Source organism: Ascaphus truei, chromosome 13, assembly GCF_040206685.1.
Source record: "Ascaphus truei isolate aAscTru1 chromosome 13, aAscTru1.hap1, whole genome shotgun sequence".
NCBI lineage: Eukaryota > Metazoa > Chordata > Amphibia > Anura > Ascaphidae > Ascaphus > Ascaphus truei.
The window spans coordinates 45,610,091-45,633,919 of NC_134495.1; the positions used below are offsets into that span (position 1 = coordinate 45,610,091).

The window sequence follows — 23,829 nt, forward strand, 5'->3', positions numbered from 1 at the left end:
CAAAAATCTTTCTGCTCTGAAGCAGAGGGAATTTTTTTCAGAGGAACGAAATGGGCCTGCTGGGAGAAACGGTCAACCACGAGGAGGGGGGAAGCTCTACAATTAAATCCATCGGCAAGTGTGAACATGAATGGAATGGGATGGGAAGGGGATGAAGTAACCTGCATGATAGAGAGCGTGTCACCTTGGTTCGTGCAGGCCGAGACAAAGTTCTTGACGTCGTTCCTAATTTCCGGCCACCAGAAGGTCCGCACGAGAAACAGTTTACTTATTACCTGGGTGGTTCACAAATCAGGATTGATGACCCCGTTGGTGGACTTGAAGAGGGGAGGGAAAAAAGAGCCAAGAAGGAGCAACGGAGAGATCAGCGGGAGCTCAGACTGGGCATTATGAATGAGGTCCATGACATTGGGAGTGATTGCAGCAACAATCCTGGAAGGAGGAATAATGGGAACCTAGTCAGTCCCCAGCAAGTCTTCAGCAGAAAACTGGCATGCAACGATATCAGCCATAACATTCTTTGATCCCAGTCTAAAAGAAAGAATATAGTTGAGGTGGGTGAAGAAGATAAATCAAGTCTTGCTTTCCTTGGATACATCATATCTGCTCAAGGCTTACTGATGGATCCTGCCAAGGTGTCTGCCATCCTATACTGGTCACTGCCCAAGGGACTTGCTGTAAACCCATCCAAAGGTCCCTTGGATTTGCAAACTATTACTGTTTTTTCATCCAAAATTTCTCAAAAATAGTAGGGGTCACAGTTCCGAAATCAGGGCTTGAGAAGGCAGGATCATCAAGGCAAGGTAGAATGGGAACAAGGCAGGCAGGACATGGCTTCAACAGGCGTACAGGAAAACCGAACCTTGAATAGGCAAGGGAGAGATGGGAATGAAGCCTTATAAAGGGAGCAAGACAAGGTAATAGGGGAGCCCCTGCTGCTGCCTCATAGAAAATGAACGGTGAACGGTGCTCTGGGTATACAGTGAATATTTTATATACGTGTTGTATTTAATAAAGTTTATGTTTTAAATCATACACTTATCACCAGAGGGTGAACTCGAGTGCTACACTGGGTTCTTCTCTACCCTTTCTACTTATAAAGGGAGCAGCCAGGTGCAGAATGAGGCTGACTTCCTGCCTTGATGGCCATATTGGTAGAGGTTGATGTCCTGCCTCAGTGGCCATGTTGGGAGATCCTTATAAGGAAAATGAGACATATAAACTTTTGTCTCTTGCTTTGTACAGTGATTTTTATTACTGTCTCTCTCAATATGTAGGATTATATTGTTGTGAAGAAGCATGGTGAGCATGTCACAGACAGCAGCAGTCCCTGTGTGCCAGAAAGATTCTGCAGGACCCAGACACCTTGTGGATGATCATGCCGAGTCCAGTAGGGGTAGGGGGGGGGAGTGAGGAGCCGGCTGTGGAGGGCCGCTGCTGCAGGGAGTGGCCTGGTGCTGCAGGGCGGGGCCATGTTGAAGGGTGTGGCACGGTCCCGCAGGTAGGGGGTACGATGCTGCAGCCTGCTGGGGGTGGCCCAGTGCTGCAGGGTGGGGGAGGGCGATGCGCAGGGGGAACAATGCGCAGTGGGGGGTCGGCGGCAGACACCTGTCCCATGAGGCTGCTCTTGCACCCGCCGGGCCTCCCTCTCACCCTGGTGCGCCGGAAGCATACCCAGCAGCCGACTTTCCGGCGCTGCCAATAGGGTGACCCGGCACTTTTTTTTTTTAAAGTTTCGTTTAACTGGCGCCCGGCCGAGCAGGGGGCCCGACCCCCCCTGACTCACGGGGCCCGGGACGCCAGTATCCTTTGTCCCCCCCTCTTGGCGGCCCTGCCTGCTGAAAGGAGAGGGGAGGCTGCTGGACAGCGTTGAATATTACCACCTTTCTGTCTTCATTCAGCCTTTTCCTGAGCAAACTTTGTTCTATGTATCTGTATTCTCCTCTCTGCCTTGCTCACCTGGCTTTCCATAAGGAAAAGATTCTTACAGGACCAATTATTATATCTGGATACTGAGTGGGGGATTCTCTGTGTTTTAGGTACCTATAAAGTGTGATGATGTTGCTGTGTATTTCTCCATGGAGGAGTGGGAGTATTTAGAAGGACACAAGGAGCGTTACAAGGACGTGATGATGGAGAATCACCAGAACCTCAGCTCACTGGGTGAAGAGATTTTCTGTTATTCTAATAGAGACGGACGGGTGAGGAATAACATGCGCGCACTACGGGATCGACACCCACACGTGCACCTTGGGACAGACACGCACACACCACAGGAGAACAGATCTGTGCGCACGCGACAGGAAAACAGATACGCGCGCACACACACCACAGGATAACAGTGCGAACGCACACCACAGGAGAAAAGATAAGCACACACACCACAGGAGAACAGATTCGCACGCACACCACAGGAGAACAGATTTGAACGCACACAACAGGAGAACAGATTCGCAAGCACACCACAGGAGAACAGATTTGCACGCACACAACAGGAGAACAGATTCGCATGCACACCACAGAAGAACAGATGCACACAGGACAGACAGATACCTGTCCCATTGCAGGGTCACAGACAGAAATCCTGTTTTTGCTTACTTATGAGTTTATACTGTTTCGCTATCCAGCAGGCAGCAAAAGTCAGTGCAGAGGTCACATAATTCTGACCTTGCAGCTATGGATCTGAGGATCATTCCATACTTCTAACAAAAAACTCATGGTTTGTGATCTTTTCAATCATTTTTATCGGACCCTCCATTATAAAATAATGTTACATTATTATGCAAATCCTGCATTTGAACTACGCTGGACAGGAGGATATCATCAATACCAGACTGCATCATTACTGCTGTGATGCTGCCTTTACCATTTATATTTGCTGTGACTTCACTTCTTCTCAAATTATGCACTTCTTTTTACCAGCCTCAGTATGTCTCTAACTCTATTCATATATCTCCATCTCTCCTTTCTTCACCACTTCTCAGTTCACATGAACTCCTTTCTTACCTGCGTCCTCTGACACCACACAGCTATATCCCCTGCACTAAAAAACACCCCTACAAATCCTCCTCACACATCCTCTTTCTATCCATGCTTCTCCTCCTTGCTTCTGGGGATATCTCTCCCAATCCTGGTCCCTGTCTTATTTCAACTTGCTCTCGTCCTCGCCTCCCACATGCAACTTCTACTCCTTCTGGTGTCAACCCCTCCAACCTCATACCCATCCCCTGCCACCCTCCCTCCTCTCTCCCTTTCTCCTGTGCCCTTTGGAATGCTCGCTCCCTCTCTAACAAGTTCCTCTCTGTACATGACTTCTTTCTCTCTCACTCTCTGCTCCTATTTGCTATAACTGAGACCTGGCTCACTCAGTCTGACTCTGCTCTGGAAGCTGCCCTCTCCTATGGTGGCCTTTCCTTCTCCCACACTCCGCGCCCTGATGGCAGGGGTGGAGGCGTGGGGCTCCTGCTCTCCTTTGTCTGCCGTTACCGAACCCTTCCTATTCCCCCCTCTCTTGCTTTTCCCTCCTTTGAGGCTCACACTGTCCAGATCTTCTCTCCTCTCCCTGTTCATGTGGCGGTCATCTATCGCCCACCTACCTCTACTCATCCCCCTTCTGCCTTTCTCTCTCACTTTGAATCCTGGCTCTCTTTCTTTCTCTCCTCAGACTCCCCTGTTCTTCTCCTTGGGGACTTCAATTGCCACATTGATGACCCCTCTCTCTCTTGGGCTTCCCGCTTTCTTTCTCTTACCTCTTCTTTTGGCCTTCAACAGTGGACTGCAGCCAGCACCCACAAGGATGGCCACTACTTAGACATGGTTTTCACTAAAAACTTCTCTCTCTCTGATTTCTCCATTTCCCCTTTTCCTCTCTCTGACCATCATCTCATCTCATTCTCTTTATCTCGCTTCTCCCCTTCTCCACCTCCATCTACAGCCCGGTTCTGCAGAAACCTGCGCTCTATTCACTTACCTGACTTTGAGTCCACTTTACACTCCTCCCTCTCCTCTCTCAGCTCTGCTACAGACCCTGACAACCTGGTCAGAAAGTACAACTCTGTCTTGTCCTCGTCTCTTGATCTACATGCCCCGCTTTCTCTCTGCCGCCCTCGCCCTTCTAACCCTAGACCCTGGCTAAATTCCCACATGCGCATGCTGCGTTCCTCCACTCGTTCCTCTGAACGCCTCTGGAGGAAGTCTCACACTCTCGCAGACTTCCTTCACTACAAATTTATGCTATCCTGTTTCAACTCTGCCCTCTCGCAAGCTAAACAAGCCTACTTTTCTGCACTAATCAACATGCACAAGTCTAACCCACGCCGACTGTTCTCTGTCTTTGATACTCTACTCAAACCACCCTCAGCTGCCTCTCCTTCCTCCATCTCCGCTCAGGACTTTGCTGACTATTTTAAGGAAAAGGTGGAATCCATACGGCAGAACATCCCCTCTGTTTCTTCCCCCCATCCTACACCTCTTCCTAACTCTCCTCCTGCCTTCCTTGAGTCTTTTTCCACTGTTTCAGAGGAGGATGTGTCGCTGTTGATCTCCTCTTCTCCCTCTACCACTTGCCCTCTTGACCCCATTCCCTCCCATCTCCTAAAACCTCTACCTACTATAATCCCTACGCTTACACACATTTTTAACTCCTCCCTCTGCTCTGGAACCTTTCCATCCTCCTTCAAACATGCAACAGTCATACCATTAATCAAAAACAGCAAGCTTGACCCTACCTGTCTTTCTAACTATCGACCTGTCTCCCTCCTGCCTTTTGCCTCTAAACTACTTGAACGTCTTGTATTCTCTCGCTTGCTCCATTTTCTCAACACCTATTCTCTCCTAGACCCTCTACAATCTGGCTTCCGCACTGCTCACTCCACCAAAACAGCCCTCACCAAAATAACTGACGACCTCCATGCTGCCAAAGACAGAGGTCATTACACTCTGCTCATATTACTCGACCTCTCTGCAACATTTGACACCGTGGACCACCCTCTTCTCCTCCACATTCTCCATACTCTAGGTATTCGGAACAAAGCTCTATCCTGGATCTCATCCTACCTCTCCCATCGTACTTTTAGTGTCTCTTCTGCTAACACCTCCTCCTCCTCTATTGATCTCTCTGTGGGGGTACCCCAGGGCTCTGTCCTGGGACCTCTTCTCTTTTCTCTGTACACACTCTCTCTAGGTGACCTAATAACATCTTTTCGGTTTAATTATCACCTCTATGCCGACGACACACAAATATACTTTTCAACACCTGACCTTACACCTGCTGTACAAACCAAAGTTTCTGAATGTCTCTCTGCTATATCATCCTGGATGGCCCTCCGACGCCTTAAACTCAACATGGCTAAAACAGAGCTCCTCATACTTCCTCCCAAACCTGGCCCTACTACCTCCTTCCACATTACTGTTGGAACTACAATCATTCACCCAGTAGCCCAAGCACGCTGCCTAGGGGTCACGTTCGACTCCTCTCTCAAATTTGCCCCTCACATTCAAAACATTTCTAAAACTTGTCGCTTTTTCCTATGCAATATAACAAAGATACGCCCTTTCCTCTGTTGCTCGACTGCTAAAACTCTGACTCAGGCCCTCATTCTCTCCCGTCTTGATTACTGTAACCTCCTGCTGTCCGGCCTTCCTGCCTCTCACCTGTCTCCCCTACAATCTATCCTAAATGCTGCTGCCAGAATCACTCTACACTTTCCTAGATCTGTCTCAGCATCTCCCCTCATGAAATCCCTCTCCTGGCTTCCGATCAAATCCCGCATCTCACACTCCATTCTTCTCCTCACTTTTAAAGCTTTACATTCTTCTGCCCCTCCTTACATCTCTTCCCTAATTTCTCGGTATGTACCATCCAGACTCTTGCGTTCTTCTCAAGGATGTCTTCTTTCTACCCCCTTTGTATCTAAAGCCCTCTCCCGCCTTAAACCTTTTTCACTGACTGCCCCACACCTCTGGAATGCCCTTCCCCTCAGTACCCGACTAGCACCCTCTCTATCCACCTTTAAGACCCACCTTAAGACACACTTGCTTAAAGAAGCATATGAATAGCACTGTGGATATTCTAAACACGATACATAATGCTTGGCCCCCTGCAGACGCACTTACCAGAACTCCCTCCTACTGTCTCTGTACGTTCTCCCTACCTACCAATTAGACTGTAAGCTCCTCGGGGCAGGGACTCCTCTTCCGAAATGTTACTTTTATGTCTAAAGCACTTATTCCCATGATCTGTTATTTATATTATCTGTTATTTATTTGATTACCACATGTATTACTACTGTGAAGCGCTATGTACACTAATGGCGCTATATAAATAAAGACATACAATACAATACAAATCGCTACACACACTTAATTGAACAACATATTAATTTATTAAACTTATAAATGCATTTGTCTGACATACTAATACCCCAATATTCAAGAAATATATATATATATATCAGCAGTTTAATTTGTTTACAACAATACAATATTTTTCATATTTACGTATATTTGCATTTCTATATCACACTTCCCCAAAAAGAACACAGAATACAGAGTTGTATTTCTTATAACCGCTCTACTGGAACAAGCGCCCTCTTATCCCCATGTTAGCCCGTGACATGCCCGTCTGCATGCTCTCCACCTTTGCCCGTAATTGCCACCTGCATGCTACTCGCCTTTGCTTGTGACAGGCCCGCCAGCATGCACCCCGCCTTTGCATGTGACAGGCCCGCCAGCATGCACCCTGCCTTTGCATGTGACAGGCCCGCCAGGATGCACCCCGCCTTTGCATGTGACAGGCCCGTCAGGATGCACCCCGCCTTTGCATGTGACAGGCCCGCCAGCATGCACCCCACCTTTGCATGTGACAGGCCCGCCAGCATGCACCCCACCTTTGCATGTGACAGGCCCGTCTGCTTTTGGCAGAGTAGGAAGTTAATTAGCAGTTGGGAGTATATTGCCCGTACTTCTCCTCCTTGCGACTTCCCTGAATGCACGCCACTTGTGTGAGGCGTTGTTATACAGTTTCTATGTATGTGGGGCTAGTGATTGCCATACTATATTGATAAGTCTCTTAGCCCTAACTGATAAAGGTGATTTGGGCAGGTTAAGCCCCTTGCTTGGGTGCCAGGGGCTTCCTGCCTGAAAACAGGCCAGTTAACGTTGGCCAATGCACCTACAATTATATCTAACCACCCTGGGACATGCTTCGCCTTAAACTTTATGTTCCATTCCATACACTGCAGGACCAACCTGTGCAGTAACCTTATCACTGGTGGGGATGTTGCTGATAGGCCATTCACTGCGTTTACTACCCCCAGGTTATCTGACCAGAATATGATCTTTGTTGGCTAGCTGGCTGGCCCATTGTAACGGGTGCTCACCACAAACAGGACGGAACCGCAAGGCTGAGGTGGGGATGTTAAGGCACACTGACCTCCAGCCGCGAGACCCCGTCCGGAGTGCAGAGTGATAGTCGTATAGCCAGGTCAGGGTTGGAGAAGTTAGAATAGTCGTGATACTCACTGTGGTCAAGGGTTGGGGAAGTCGGATTGTCATTGAGGGTAGCCGGGGTCTAGGGGTAGAGAAGATAGAGGTCCAGATGCAAGCCGAGGTCTAGGACAGGAGAAGTCAGGGGTCCAGGTACAAACCAAGGTCAAAATACTATGAGAACAAGAGAGGAGCAGAATGCACAAGGCAACAGAACAAGACAGCAGGATGCTTGGGGTAAGCACTACGTTGCAAAATGAAGATTATGCTCAGCCAATTTGCAACAGGGATTGGTGAGCATATAACGCCCTGATAGCCAATGAGCAGTGTGCACAGAGCTGCCACTGCTAACATCATCTGCCCACCCGATCTTCATCCGCCCAATCGGTCGTCAGGGGGCGGAGTGTGGTGCAGGTGCAGAATGTTGAGGTGATCCTGGGTCATTGTTGTATGTTGGAATTAACCCCTCGCGTGATCCGGGTAGCGTGACGCATGCGCGTAGATTCCTTCGCACGTGCCGTGTCACCCATGTCTTCACAGGAAGTGTCGCGGGGGCGGAGCCTAAGCCAGATCCCTGTATTATCCCCCTTGCCTGATAGTGTGGCGCGTGCGCGTATCTTTCTTGGCTTGAGGGGCATCACCTGTGTCGTCACAGGACCTGTCGCGGGGGGCAGGACCTAAGGCCGATCCTAACACCCATACAGGAACTCTACTACGACTATAATGGGGAATAGCACAAGGAACACCATGTTTTGGGGTAGCCTGGCCCCTGTCCCGTCTAGTGGCCATGGCGCAGCACACCATTCCCTGGTAAAGTACACCCCACACCGGTGCGCCCCCGCCGCGTCTTTGAACAATTGTAATTCGTGATTTATTTTGCTATCCTAAAACCACAACCCTTTGCCATTGACACGCCTGAAAAATACCTCCCAAACCTCTAGGTCTGCCCTCAGCTCTTTCATAATCCGGATGCAGTGTTGGGGCTTTGTTACCCTCACAGGGGCACTTTCCAACCTGCGGTTAGAGATCCTACCCATGGGACTTACTCTGCAGGTAAAATTTGGAAAACCCAGCAGTGACTGCATTTCTTTCAATATCCCCTTTCTAGCCTCCACGAACTGACCTAGGCCAGCTCTCGGCTACCTGACTTTGTATGCGATTAAGCGCGATTCTCTCACCAACGTGTCAATCTCAACGCACACACGACAACAGATGTGCGCGCACAAGAACAGATGTACACACACACACACAAACGAGAACAGATGTACATACACACACGAACAGATGCACATACACACACACACACACACACACACACACACGAGACCAGATGCACCCACACAGGGCAGGCAGACATACACCTGTCACACAAGAACAGATGCACACACACACACACACGAGAACAGATGCACACACACACAAGAACAGATGTGCACACACACCTACACGAGAACAGATGCACACACACCTACACAAGAACAGATGCACACACACCTACACAAGAACAGATGCACACACATCTACACGAGAACAGATGCACACACATCTACACGAGAACAGATGCACACACACGAGAATAGATGCACACACACAGGACAGGCAGACATACACACACTTGTCCCACTGCAGGGTGTCAGACAGAAATATCCACAGTCCCTCACATCGGTCCCCCCCCCCCCCTGGAAGATGACACATACAGGAGAAACACACATTTCATTCACCCTTTTCTGTCACTGCAGGGTCACATATACCTCCCTCACTTTCCATGTGTAGGAAGAAATTACTGTGAAGGAAGTACAATATATATCACTAGCTGCAGAGGTCACCACGCAGTGAAACACTTCCACAGGAACCAGAGCCCATTCTTGGTGCATCTGACTAACTCACTGATGATTAACAAGGACAAGATCTTGAATCACACCCTGGAGATTATCTACCTGCTGACTGGAGAGGTGAGGGCTTTTGTAGAATGTCATATTGACACCACTCTTATCTCCCTTACTACAACAGGGACCTGCAGAGCGTTAATATGGGAGGTACTTCATGTCACGGGGGACTAGAACTTTTAACACCTAAACCATCGGGATCTCTATCACCACAGTACACAATAATTAAAAAAACTAAAGTTTATTCAGGCATGCCAGCAAACACACAAAATACATAAACACAATGAAATACTCACCAACTGGGGGCCTGGGGGCAAGAAACTACCCACAACTAGGTGCAGGGGCCTGCTTGCCCTGGGCATCTTATTCCCTGGCTTATCAGTGCTATTTCACACAAAGTACTTTTGAATCTCCAACCAGCCGTGTCTCCGATCAGCTACAAAGATGTTCTGGCTTCTCTGTTGTGCGCAGTGCTATTTCTCACAGAGCACTTTTGAAAAGCCCACCAGCTGTGTCTCCATAGTCTCCAGAGATGTTCACGTTCTCTGATCAGCTGCACTCCTTACATAGCTCTTGGTGACTATACTTAACATGGAGCAGGAGCCGCAAGCCAATCAGAGCGCAGATCGTGATGGTTCAGCCAATCGGAGTATAAGGGTTCATCCGGCTGCAGTAAACAGAGGAGAGGGCTGGCTTATGAGCTCGGGACAGCCCCTTGAAAGTTGAACTTGCCAATGGGAATCGTGCCTACGGGGCACAGACCCAGCAAACGGTTCCATTGGCCAGCCCTATACCTCTTGCTGGGTAGGCGCCTCAGTGTCTGAAGGGAACAAAGGCTCTACCCCGCTGAGAGCCTGTCCCTGGACCTGGTAATCAGCCCTTCCCCGCTCACCATTGTCCCAATGCTTAGCCACCCCCAGCCTTTTGTCACGACCCGGCATTGCTCTGTAGACAGCCCAGCTAAGTGAATTACTGGGTCTGGATACAGAGAAATGCTAAAACACAAATTACAGTACTGGCTTGCTGACTAACTGTATGGGGAACATGCTACAGTCTAACATGGGGAATAAAAGTGCTTTTCTTTATTGTACAATCACTGGTCCCCAAACCATACAGTTTTGCCCCTTCCAGGTATCACACAGTGATTAGCTCTTTTCTTGAAGGTGTTGCACAAAATATTAAATACAGAGGCCAAACGAGGCTCACAGAGGCAGCTATTACACACGGTATTGGGGCAGCCAGCCAGGCTTCATCTTTATTATGTGAGTCTGGCTACCCCTACCGTCTCACTTGAGAAGCAATATCCAGGGTCACATAATTAGAGAATGCAGGTACCTAGGGGCAGGCAAGATGTTTGGTCATATGGAGCGCACAAGACCACATAAGGACACGATTGGGCAGCAGGAGAGCACAGGATCAGAGAAGGATGTAGTCTGGAAGAGGGAATTGACCCAGTAATTGAATGTACTGGGATCCAGGAAGGGACGTTTTTGTGCAGAGGCCCCTTACATTTATATATTATAAAATAAATGTTTTGTGTCTGTACTACATTATTTTGTCAGAAGTCCTGTACTTCTTAGTTACATAGTAGATGAGGTTGAAAAAATAAATACATCCATCAAGTTCAACCTATACTAAATTTGAACAGATACATATCCTATATTTGTATTTTCAGTATATTGATCCAGAGGAAGGCAAACCAAAAACCCCAGTGACACATCATCCAATGATATCTCATAAGGGAAAATAAAATCCTTCCTGACTCAAAGATTGGAAATCAGATTACTCCACGGATCAACATTCTTCCATAGTTTATTTATTTGGTATATCCCTGTATACCTTTCCTTTCTAAAAAATTTCCAACTTTTTTTTTAACCTTATCTATTGCATCTGCCATCACAGTCTCCATGGGTAATGAATTCCAACTTGTAACAGCCCTTACTGTAAAGAACCATTTCCTTTGTTGCTGGTTAAATCTCCTTTCCTCCAACATTCAGGGATGCCCCCCCCCCCCCTTTTTTTTTTTAAACTGTAATGATTACATATACTTTATAATGTGATGTCTGTACAATCCATGATCTTTGTGTTCATATAGGCACAGGGGAGTCAGTGAGTTTGGTGCAGACATGTCAGTGATACAATAGACAGAATTGGTGGGGACGGCACTGAATAGATAGAGTATAGAGCTGTTAACATGTGCAGGTCTCTACTCTCCACCTCTGCCTAGCGGGTCTGTCTCCTGGACAGTACACAGCATAGTAGGCGACCGTAAGAGTTCCTGCAGATTTGTTGCTTTGCAGTAAGAGGGACACGTCTCTCAAGTTGTCTCTTGCTCTGCACAGTGATATTTATTACTGTCTCCCTCAATATGTAGGATTATATTGTTGTGAAGAAGCATGGTAAGCATGTCACAGACAGCAGCAGTCCCTGTGTGCCAGAAAGATTCTGCAGGACACAGAGACCCATCATGGAGAATCCAACTAACTCCCTGATACATGAGAGAAACAATGACAAGAAGCTGATGTCTGAGAAGATCCTGGAACACACCAACATCATCATTCACCTGCTGGCTGGAGAGGTGAGGGCTGCTGGGCAGCATTAGATATTACCTCCTTTCTATCTTCATTCAGCCTTTTCTTGAGCAAACTGTTCTATGTATCTGTATTCTCCTCTCTGCCTTGCTCACCTGGCTTTCCATAAGGAAGAGATTCTTACAGGACCAATTATTATATCTGGATACTGAGTGGGGGATTCTCTGTGTTTCAGGTACCTATAAAGTGTGATGATGTTGCTGTGTATTTCTCCATGGAGGAGTGGGAGTATTTAGAAGGACACAAGGAGTGTTACAAGGACGTGATGATGGAGAATGACCAGAACCTCAGCTCACTGGGTAAGAGGAGGTTTTCTGTTATTCTAGTAGAGATTTCAGTCATGTTTGGATCCAGGAAAAAAGAGCTCAAGTTACACTTTGTGTTTTTGTTGTGAGGTTTATGTCAGGAACAAGAAACAAGTTACAGAGCCGGAAACATCTCTGTCACTCAGGACGGGATATTTTAGAGCAGAGGTTCCCAACATTTGTTCTCTCGAGGGCCCCTTATTCATAATGCTCTGTTACCGACGCCCATATACTGTAATAGTGAAAAAGGACACACACAAGACATATCGCTACACACACACACACACACGGGACAGACAGCTACACACACACACAACAGACTGCCTTCACACAAACAGAAATACAACAGTCACAGACAAAAATGCAGACAGGCACACACACACACCACAGGAGAACAGATACACATAATAAAGAAAGACACACACAGTACAGATACACAAACACACAAACAAGGACAGATACACATGCCACAGAAGAACAGATACACACAGGACAGACGGATACACTCACCATAGGCGAACACATAGTAAAGACAGACACACACACACGATGGACAGACATACACACCAGGAGAACAGATACACACAGGACAGACACATACACACCACAGGAGAATAGATACACACAGGACAGAGACACAACACAGGAGAAAAGATACACACACACAATAACAGATATACATTCAGTGGAAAATAGATACACATAAGACACAGTCATACAACACAGGACAGAAACACACACTACAGGAAAATAAATAAACACACAAGAGAACAGGTACACACAGAATAGATACACACACACGCCACAGAAGAACAGATACACAAAAGACAGAGACACACATATCAGAACAGATACACAGACAGACACAAATGCATCACATCTCCTAAAACTTCTTGCTCCAACTGTAATCCCTATGCTCACCCACATTTTTAACTCCTCCCTCTACTCTGGTACATTTCCCTCCTCCTTCAAGCATGCAACAGTTATACCATTTCTCAAAGACAGCAAGCTTGACCCTACCTATCTTTCTAACTATCGGCCTGCCTCCCTCCTGCCTTTTGCCTCTAAACTCCTTGAACGTCTTGTATGCTCTTGCTTGCTCCATTTTCTCAACCCCTATTCTCTCTTAGACCTCTACAATCTGGCTTCCACACTGCTCACTCCACTGAAACAGCCCTCACAAAAATAACTAATGGCCTCCATGCTGCCAAAGACAGAGGTCATTACACTCTGCTAATACTACTCGACCTCTCTGTAGCATTTGATACTGTGGACCACCCTCTTCTCCTTCACATTCTCCATACTCTTGGCATTCATATCAAAGCTCTATCCTGGATCTCCTCTTACCTCTCCCATCATACTTTCAGCATCTGTTCTGCTAACACCTCCTCCTCCTCTATCGACCTCTCTGTGGGGGTACTCCAAGGCTCTATCCTGGGATTTCTCCTCTTTTCTCTGTACACACTTTCTCTAGGTAACCTAATTACATCTCTTGAGTTCAAATATCACCTCTATGCTGACGACAAATAAATGTACTTTACAACCCCTGACCTTACACCTGCTGTACAGACCAAAGTTTCTGAATGTCTCTCTGCGATATCATCCTGGATGGCCCTCCGCCGACTTAAACGCAACATGTCAAAAAAAAGCTCCTCATACTTCCTCCCAAACCTGGCCCTGCTACCACCTTCCACATTCCTATTGGAAGTTCAGTCATACACCCCGTAGCCCAAGCCCGATGCCTAGGGGTCACACTAGACTCCTCTCTCAATTTCTCCTCTCATATTCAAAATGTATCTAAAACCTGTCACTTTTTCCTCCGCAATATCACAAAGATACGCCTGTTCCTCTGTTGCTAGAGTGCTAAAACTCTGACTCAGACCCTCATTCTCTCCCGTCTCGATTACTGTAACCTCCTGCTGTACGGCCTTCCTGCCTCTCACCTGTCTCCCCTACAATCTATCCTAAATGCTGCTGCCAGAATCACTCTACTCTTTCCTAAATCTGTCTCAGCGTCTCCCCTGCTGAAATCCTCTCCTGGCTTCCTATCAAATCCCGCATCTCACATTCAATTCTCTTCACTTTTAAAACTTAACACTTTTCTGCCCCTCCTTACATCTCAGCCCTAATTTCTCGCTATTCCCCATCCCGACTCTTGCGTTCCGCTCAAGGACGTCTGCTCTCTACCTGTGGCGGTGAAGGGGTTAACCAGGCCACCAATAAAGGTATCGTACCCGGCTGGTTAACCCCACACCTTGTTGAGGATGAAGGGTTTAATTGTATGGCCACCACAATGCCATGTTTCCCCTATACACTGTCCCTACTGTCCCTGTTTTGCAGCTCAGAACCTAGCAGCAGTTATGAGAATAAATGCGTAATGTGCAAACTGTATTCGCGACACACGGGGGAGATCCTAGTGCTGTGCCAAGCGTTAATAGCATAAGCGTGTTTGCAGGTAGCGGCTGCATTGAAGTGCTTTATCAATTCCTAAACCGCAGACGGTGAAACCACAAAGTCAATTGGATAAGTGGTCTGCGGTCTAGCTGAAGTGCCTGAGAGCAACAATGTATCCAGCCGTCTTGTAATCCACAATGTGAATTGGTGAAGGGCGTCTGCGGTTACCGATCAAAGCCAGCATGGATACATTGTATGCCGTCTTGTAACCCAGAACGATTATAGGTCAGACCGCAAACCACATCACAGAGCCCATTCAATTAAGAGGCTAACTTGCGCTAGGAAGGAGCTGGCAGTCTAATTTTTGTAATACAGTTAGTTGAGAATGTAACATGCACATACATATTGTTTTTATGTCCCCCACACATACTGAAACTACATATAAAAATAACGTGTTTCAATGAGGTTTTAAAATGTGAAGACAGGAACCCTTTCCTGTCAGCCCGGCAATTAATCCATTAACATCTCAATATGTTAAGGATGAATGAGCTGAGGAATTTTTCATCTCCGTACTTCAATGGGCACCCTGCTGAGTTGGTGTCCCAGTGTCTAGAGAAGTCCGGAGTTGAAAAGCCTCAGAGACCCTAGGTGTTAGGGTGGCCGGATTATTGCAAAGTGCCAGATATCAGTGCGAAATATGGGATAACAACACTTGGTAGCCAAACCCCAGACTTAGTGTTGCCAGGTAAGGGGTTTGGCCTGGTATGCTAAGCAGCTAAGGTGTCAAGTTTGCACATGCTCTTAGCAAACCGGGAAGCAACTTCTGCCCTTTTTGTGAGCTACTGGCAAGTCTGGGATAGGTGGGAAAAGTTATTCCCATGGGGGGATTAGCTGGGTATGTTAGAAATAGGACCCTTAACCCTATAAAAATGCCTGTAGCCCAGTCATAGAGAGATTAATCTGAGTTCCATCTAAGACTCGTCCAAGTTACAGCGTCAGCGGTTCCGGAGTGTGGGGTTAACAACATCGTAACCAAGGATCGTGCCCCTCTTCCAGAATTCGTTTGAGCTAAGGATTCCCGAACGAATCCTGTAAGGACCTAACGAAAAGATTCCTTTTGGCGGAGATATAGGGGTAGCAAGTTGCACCCCTAGCCAAGGATTGTCGCATGGCTCAAATTGCGCACCAACTTGCATGCGTGCAGGGGTATCCAGAGACTTTGTTTTCAAGTCATTCGTTTCGTGGATATTTTATTTTGTTTCCCCATCCCAGTAAGTGTTTATTAATTGTAATTGTGAAGAATTGTGTGTTTATCTGAAAAGGAAATAAATTACAATTTATTTTGTCCTCCTTGATGTGCTCAATCCAGAATCCCGGTATTAATGTGTTGATGAGACCTGGTCTACCGTGACACTACCCCATTTGTATCTAAAGCCCTCTCCTGCCTTAAACCTTTCTCACTGACTGCCCCACACCTCTGGAATGCCCTTCCCCTCAGTACCTGACTACCACCCTCTCTATCCACCTTTAAGACCCACCTAAAACTCCCCCTGCTTAACGAAGCACATGAGTAGCTCGGGTGGCTAACACTATACACATGATACATAAAGCTTGGCCCCTTGCAGACACACTTACCAGTATGCCCTCCTAGTGTATCTGTATGTTTCTCCTACCAATTAGAGTGTAAGCTCTTCGGAGCAGGGACTCCTTTTCCTAAATGTTACTTTTATGTCTGAAGCACTTATTCCCATGATCTGTTATTTGTATTATTTGTTATTTATATTATTGTCACATCTATTACTGCTGTGAAGCGCTATGAACATTAATGGCGCTATATAAATAAAGACATACATACAGACACACAGGAGGATATATACAGTGGATAACAGATACACATAGGACACACACACGTGAGAACATATACAGACAGACACAGTAGAACAAGCACACCCACACACATAGGAGAAAAGACACCTACACAGACACAGTAGAATAGATACACACAGACAGATGCACACAGGAGATAACATATTTCGTAGCGCTGTACAATAAGGTTGGAGGATGAAAACCATAAAATAAGCATAAATATACATTGTTACAGTTTGTTAGGAGGGCCCTGCACCAAGTAGCTTACAATATATGAGTAAGGGTAAGTGGAAACATAAGGTACAGTGGATAAGAAGGTTGGGGTGTGTTGGATGGCTGCTTGTTAATTGAAGGATTTGATGTTTGAGAAGTGGGATTATACTATACTCACCAGGCTTCTATTTGTGTCTGATGTTTTTGATTATGGGCACCAGCGGACCCGGTGCGATATGACTATTTAAATCTCTCAAGACTTTGAGCCTATACTCTTTAACAAAGCACTGTGGCAGGTGCGAAACGCGTTGGTGTTTCTCTTCCCCAGTTCATGTGCCATTAAAGTTTTTTTGCAACTAGCATCGTCAGTCCAGGTCTGATACTTTGTGCTGTGCACCTCTATTAGATTTTTGTTCTCATTTTTTTCTTGATATCTGCTGTAGGGGGTCTGTGTTTTGTGCAGCTGACTTCATTTACGCCAAAGACGCGGCCAAAGGGCGGGCAAAGGTTGTCAGTCATTTTCTGATGTTGCAGCTGCTCTGTTATTGGTCTTGGATAAAATATTTCAGATGTACATTGAAGCATTTCCATCTTCACACAGTACCTGCTCTCACAGCTCTACGAGAAACATAAACTCCATTGTAATACACAGCAGCGGGACAGGCGCGATATTACGGTAGACAGTGATTCACCCTTCCATTTATTAACCTCATACTTTGTTCATCACAAAGAACCCCTCCAGATCTGTCAAAAACACATTCTCCTTTCCTGAGTCTGTTTGTATTGTCAGCATTGTTATAAGCATACATTTTAGTCATAGGTACAGTACTTAGACCATTGTCAGATGTATTCTTGTTGAAATAGTCGAACAATAAAATATACATTTAAATTTGAAAATGGCAGAAAACGTTATTTTTCCTTGAGGATAGATAGTGCCCAAGAAGTAATATTTAGAATTAATTGAAGTAGTTGGCGTTGGAGAAGAAAATGGGATTATGCTGAGGTTGAGCTCTGAGAGCAGGTAATATGTGAAATATGTATCTGAAATATTTTATCCAAGACCAATAACAGAGCATCTGTAACAGCTGCAAATGTCTGACACCCTTTGGCCTCACCTTTGGCGTGAGTGAAGTTGGCTGTACAGTACACAGACCCCTACAGTAGACATGCAGCGTGGAGGGGCTGACAAACTCCAGGTCTTTGAAGTTTTGTCTCTTCTTCTTCATGTGATGTTAACCCTATCCATGCTGTATTAGTGGACTGGAGCAGTGAAGGTATATTGACTGTAGTAGCCAACCAGAATGGAGGAAACTGCCCAGCCTCCTAACAACTGCCCTGCTTTCTCCCTGAGGATTCCAATAACACTGGAGTCATTACACATACCTAACATGGGTACCTTTTACCACAATGTCACATATAAGGGAATAAGATTCAAAAGGAGTAATACTTTTAATTACTCATTTATATCAAGATATAAACATTCAAAACAATATAAATATTATTTCACATCACAGTAGGTTTCTGAAAGGTTTAACTCAGTGGCATTTACAGCACACGTATGCATTGTCAGGGGTTCTCTCGCAGTATAGATTCGTGTCTGATTCCCATCACAAGGAGTCAGGACATCCCTTCTGTTTGGCATTAACTCTGGTCCCTGGTGTTTGATGTCGGCTCAAGGGTGCTATGTCTGAGGGTTAATTATACATCTGTGACCTTTTTCATAGCTCAGCTAACTTAACACACTGTGTTCTAGGAAGGACTAGAACAGTTCAGTCATCAAAACCTATTTCAATAGATTTGCAAAAAATAGCTATATAAAAAGTAATTTAACACCCGAGAGTTGCTTGCAATTTTGCCACAGTACTTGTTTAGCTTACAGTGCAATTTGGGATGTGTTTTATATTCATTCAAATGTTCAGCCAGTAATGTTACATTACGTTTATGCTACGAATTAACTTATTTTCTCATACTGCATTTATTTCCCACAGATAAACCCATTAGCAGAAGTACACCTGCAGGAGGGCACACTCCTCTTTGCTCTCCAGATCGTGTAAATGAAGAAAACCGGGTTGTTAAAAATGATCAAGGAACAAATTACTTTAATAAACCAAGTAAGAGACAGAGTAAAGCTGTGAGAATTATGGCTGAGGAATCAGGCTCACGTAAAGAAGAAAATCCCACAGTCTCCCACATTTATACACCAAGAGAACATGCAGGGACTGAATATGCATCTACTCATATTGAGAAGTGGGAAAAAGGAAACACAGAAGAACAAAAAATTCACAACAATGTCTCAGTAATGAAGTATAAGTGCAGTGAATGTGGTAAAAACTTTAATACTAAAGCAGCTTATACAATTCACCAAAGAACACACACTACAGAAAGGCTGTATAAGTGCTCTAAATGTCAGAAATGCTTTACTAGTAACTCTGATCTTGTTATACACAAGACAATTCACAAGGAAGGGAAGTTGTTTCCTTGCTCTGAATGTGGGAAACACTTCTCTCGTAAATCATTTCTATTTAGACATCAGAGAATTCACAGAACAGAGAAACAATTTTCTTGCTCTAAATGTGGTAAATGTTTTTCCAATAACTCAAATCTTGTTAGACACCAAAAATCTCACACAGGAGAGAGACCATTTGGTTGTTCTGAATGTGAGAAAAGTTTTTCCCAGAATTCACATCTTGTTACACATCAAATAATTCACACAGGAGAGAAGCCATTTCTGTGCTCTGAATGTGGAAAATGTTTTTCTCACAGCTCAACGCTTATTAAACATCAGAGAATACACACAGGAGAGAAGCCATTTGTTTGCTCTGAGTGTGGTAAATGTTTTTCCCAGAACTCTCATCTTGTAACACATCAGCTACTTCACACAGGAGAGAAGCAATTTGTGTGCTCTGAATGTGAGAAATATTTTTTCTGTAAGTCAGATCTTGTTAGTCATCAGATAATTCACACAATAGAGAAGCCATTTGTGTGCTCTGAATGTGGGAAATGTTTTTCCGAGAATTCACATCTTGTAACACATCAGATAGTTCACACGGGAGAGAAGCAATTTGTGTGCTCTGAATGTGAGAAATGGTTTTTCCGTAAGTCAGATCTTGTTAGTCATCAGATAACTCACACAGGAGAGAAGCCATGTATGTGCTCTGAATGTGGGAAATGTTTTTTCAACAGATCAAAACTTGTTAAACATAAGAGAATTCACGTAGTAGAGAGACCATTTGTTTGCGCTGAATGTGGGAAATGTTTTTCACAGAACTCACAACTTGTTAAACATCAGATAATTCACACAGGAAAGAAGCCATTTGTGTGCTCTGAATGTGGGAAATGTTTTTTCCGTAAATCAGATCTCGTTAGTCATCAGATAATTCACACAGGAGAGAAGCCATTTTTTTGCTCTGAATGTGGGAAATGTTTTCCCTTTAGATCAGATCTTGTTAAACATCAGAGGGTTCACACTGGAGAGAGACCATTTCTTTGCTCCAAATGTGGGAAATGTTTTTCCTTTAAAACAAATCTTGTTAAACATCAGAGGATTCACACAGGAGAGAGACCATTTGTTTGCTCTGAATGTGGGAAATGTTTTTCCCAGAACCAACATCTTATTAGACATCAGAGAATTCACACACAAAAGAGACTAATTGCTCTTAATGTGGAAAATGCTTTACCCAAAGTTCAGACCTTGCTAAACATCAGAGGCACCACAGAGAAAGATATACAGCATTAAAAATGTCACTGAGAGAATCATGGATTTTTGCTATCAAAAACTTAAAGACATTAAGAGTATGTGATTGAAGGGGCCCTTAAATAAAAGTTATACCCAGCCTGTGGCCTCTTTGCCCTTCAGGTACCTTCATTTCAGAGTGAAATAGAAGTGAACATTTATTTACAATAGGGTATAGCATTTTGGCCTGTATACCCTCCCCCTAATCACATACACCGAAGGCCTCCTACAGTGTTTCCTCTGTCCTATAACTGGCTTATGCTATTTGCTGCATGACACCAACTGAGATGAGGCCTTTGATGCTTCCTAGATTTGAGACACAGTGACACCCTCGGTTTGGGAATCATTAGCCTCTTGTGGTCTGGATTCCCTTATATACACATTCCTGTTTTGTGCGGGCAACTGCCCCAAATGTCCCTGTAGGTCCAAAAAGCCCATAGGGAACAATGGGGCTTCAAAGTTTTCAAATCTCCTTCCTGGCAGTTTTGCTTTTAGGCTCACATAGGGAAGCCATTCACTTGCCATGTTCTCTCCTTGGACATGCTGGACCATGCCTATGTACCCAGCCTTTTTTCTCCATGGACTCTTAACTTCTCTTATACTGCTTGTTGTAGGAATTTGTACTGCATTCCCATTTATTTTACTGCTGCTTGCTGCTGAATTGTATGTTAACCCTTTGTGAACAGTATCTCTCTTTATTAAATCTATTGTCGTGACTGAGTTTTAGCCCATTTGGTTCTTAGTACTTGATTATTCTTTTATATACTATATTATGTGGTATTTGTTAGCGTGCTTACTGGGAACCCTGAAATATTGGCATTGTCCCCTGTAACCGCTCAAGGATTATATAGACAGATGATGATCTTTGAAGTAGGACTGACTCTTTGTGTGAGTCAGTGATTACTGGGCGTGGGTGGGTGTGCCCCTGTATAAGAGCACTGCCTGATTGGTGGCAAACTCCTTGTGAATATGTCTTCGAGGAGCCCTGAGACTCCTTGCATTTTCGTGGAGGTCCAATTGCCCACAAAAACCACCAGGGCATAGTTTTAGGTTTTTGGCTCCCAGCAGTTGGTGGGAAGTAATGGAGAGAATTAAATACAAATAGTCCAATATCAGTGCTTCAGAGATGTCAAAGAATTTACAGAGTTAAATGTCACTTGCAAATCAAGAAAAATCAGCATTCAATAATATGTTATCTGTTTATTTATATAAGGCTATGGTCAGAGTATAATATTCATCAGGTGTGCAACCCAACACTGGATACACGTGTGCTCAAAGGTTGAGCGCTGATATTCAACAGGGGAGGATAGGTAACTGCAGTACCTGAAATGTCCATGACCCAGATCACTCATCGGCAGGCCCTGAATTCACTGCACTTTAGACTCTACTCTAGCCCTCTATCATAAGGAGATAATTTGTCTGAATTCTGTGTCCGAGGTAGCTTACAGGAGATTGTTGTACTCACAAGATCCCACTAGTCAGAACTCCATGAGTGTGCTTCCAATGATGTAAGAAAAGAAAAAAAAAATAGAGCAAAAAGCAAAAGCTGACGGTGCCCAGCTTTATAAGCAAAAGAGGGATATAGGGCAAATATGGTCTAAAATCAATTTATTGGCACATTTCAAATGTTTATGGTAGCTAGATGGCAGAAAACCCTCCAATGTGTTTCGTGCCTACGGGCACTTTGTCAAAGAGTATGTTCCAAACGTAGTAGATAGTTTTGTACCTGTCTACACAGAAATCTGAATCACAGACACCAGTGAATAGTGCTCCCTCGGAAAGGAGAAATGCCAAAGGTGCAACAATTCAAGGTACTGTAGGAGGGTTACAAAACATTGAATAGAAGAAGAAAATACATCCATTTTGGGATATAACTTCTGTAAAATTGAGAACACATTCAAATCAGACATCCCAAAAATTGAATACACAATTGACACTTTTATTAATTGAAGTAGTAGTTTTGTAGTCTACTTACAGTATGAATATCTGTGTGAACACCAATATGTAGGGAGGACCACTAGACCGGTTAAAAGAAGGTTTTGAAGAACATATTTATAACATTAAGAAAGAATTAATAACACAGTATTTCTAACCACTTTAGATTAATACAAGAACAAGTCCTGAAAGGGTTCAAATGTGTAGGAATAGTAAGTCCCAAAGTGCAATGGTAATAGAATCACACACATTTAAAGAAGCACATTTTATGGGATTTACCAGCTTAAAACACTTGCTCCTTGGGTCTTAAAATAGACCTTAACCAAGGTTCCATTCTACATGATGAAAAACTGCCTTTTCATTCATTTTTTAATGCATTCATAATAGATGTTTGAATATTTTGGATTTCAGATCTTACACGAATATATGTTTGTTTGATTTGAACAATGAGATCTAAATATGTTTGTTTGTTTTCTCTAAGAAATTATTTATGGATTTTCAAAAATGTTGTAATTAAAATATTTGTGATACATTTTTTATAATATATATTTTTAGCAATATTATTTAAATTCCCATTTGTCAATTTCAAAGCAGTGCACTAATTTCTGATTTTCATTTTTGTATTTGCCATAATTGTATTTAGTAATGCATATTATTGTTATGTATCATTATGGCTGGTTTGATACAAACAGCAACATCTGTATATATTAATCAGAAGTTAATGGGTTAAAATTATTAACAATGGAGGGTATTTAAGAGTGCTCAGTAGCTCATTAAGACCAATACCCCAGAGGAAGCAACCAGAGGTGATTGTGAAATGCGTTGGGTGGAACCTAAAAGATAATGGCAACACTCACGAACATTAGCCTAAGTATCTGTTGAGATTCCATGATGTTATTTTTGGGGTGCATGTGGCTAAGACACCGGGAAATGCCAGCACAAGGGAGTTGATGAGTAGAAGATGAAAATGCTAGCAGAACCCCACCGGACTCACCACTGACTTAGCCCTCATCGCTCCCTTTGTGCAGCTTTAATCAAGTACATAAATAATGGGGAATTTGTGAGTATGATCCCTACATGTTTAAATGTTGCTGCATTATACTATGAACAAAAGCAGAAAAGGGGCTAAGCACTGCAAAAATTAGGCTGACATGTTTCTCTTCTATGGAGCTTTATCAAAGAGTGACACGTGTTTACCTAAGGAATCCTTAAATCGAGGTCTCAATGTGAAATCAGCACATATACTCCGCCCCTGGTCAGGTGGACAATGGTGGGAACCTGTAGATGGTATTGCCGAATTCACTGAGAGACCTACTATGCAGGGATTTAACAAATGAAATCATGCCTGCTAGCTTTGGTGTCAGTCTAACTGATGCTGGAAACAATGTTACGTGGCATAAATAACTAGAAACATAGTATGC

At 44.4% G+C, this 23,829-nt stretch overlaps 1 protein-coding gene across 1 annotated transcript; it reads left to right on the forward strand.

Moving 5' to 3' along the window:
- Window positions 1-9,083: 9,083 nt before the first annotated feature.
- LOC142465302 (uncharacterized) lies at window positions 9,084-22,880 on the forward strand. The gene is made up of 4 exons (XM_075569334.1): window positions 9,084-9,437; window positions 11,746-11,949; window positions 12,138-12,261; window positions 18,729-22,880. Exons 1-4 carry the CDS (start codon window positions 9,375-9,377, stop codon window positions 20,474-20,476), a joined length of 2,139 nt encoding a protein of 712 aa, XP_075425449.1. The 5' UTR covers window positions 9,084-9,374; the 3' UTR covers window positions 20,477-22,880.
- The last annotated feature ends 949 nt before the right edge of the window (window positions 22,881-23,829 follow it).

Excerpts from the sequence above, each read along its gene's own strand:
- LOC142465302 (XM_075569334.1), top strand. The coding sequence starts at position 9,375 with ATGATTAACAAGGACAAGATCTTGAATCACACCCTGGAGATTATCTAC. Across the intron at positions 11,950-12,137 it reads TTCACCTGCTGGCTGGAGAG|GTACCTATAAAGTGTGATGA; the intron begins GTGAGGGCTGCT and ends TCTGTGTTTCAG. Across the intron at positions 12,262-18,728 it reads CCAGAACCTCAGCTCACTGG|ATAAACCCATTAGCAGAAGT; the intron begins GTAAGAGGAGGT and ends TATTTCCCACAG.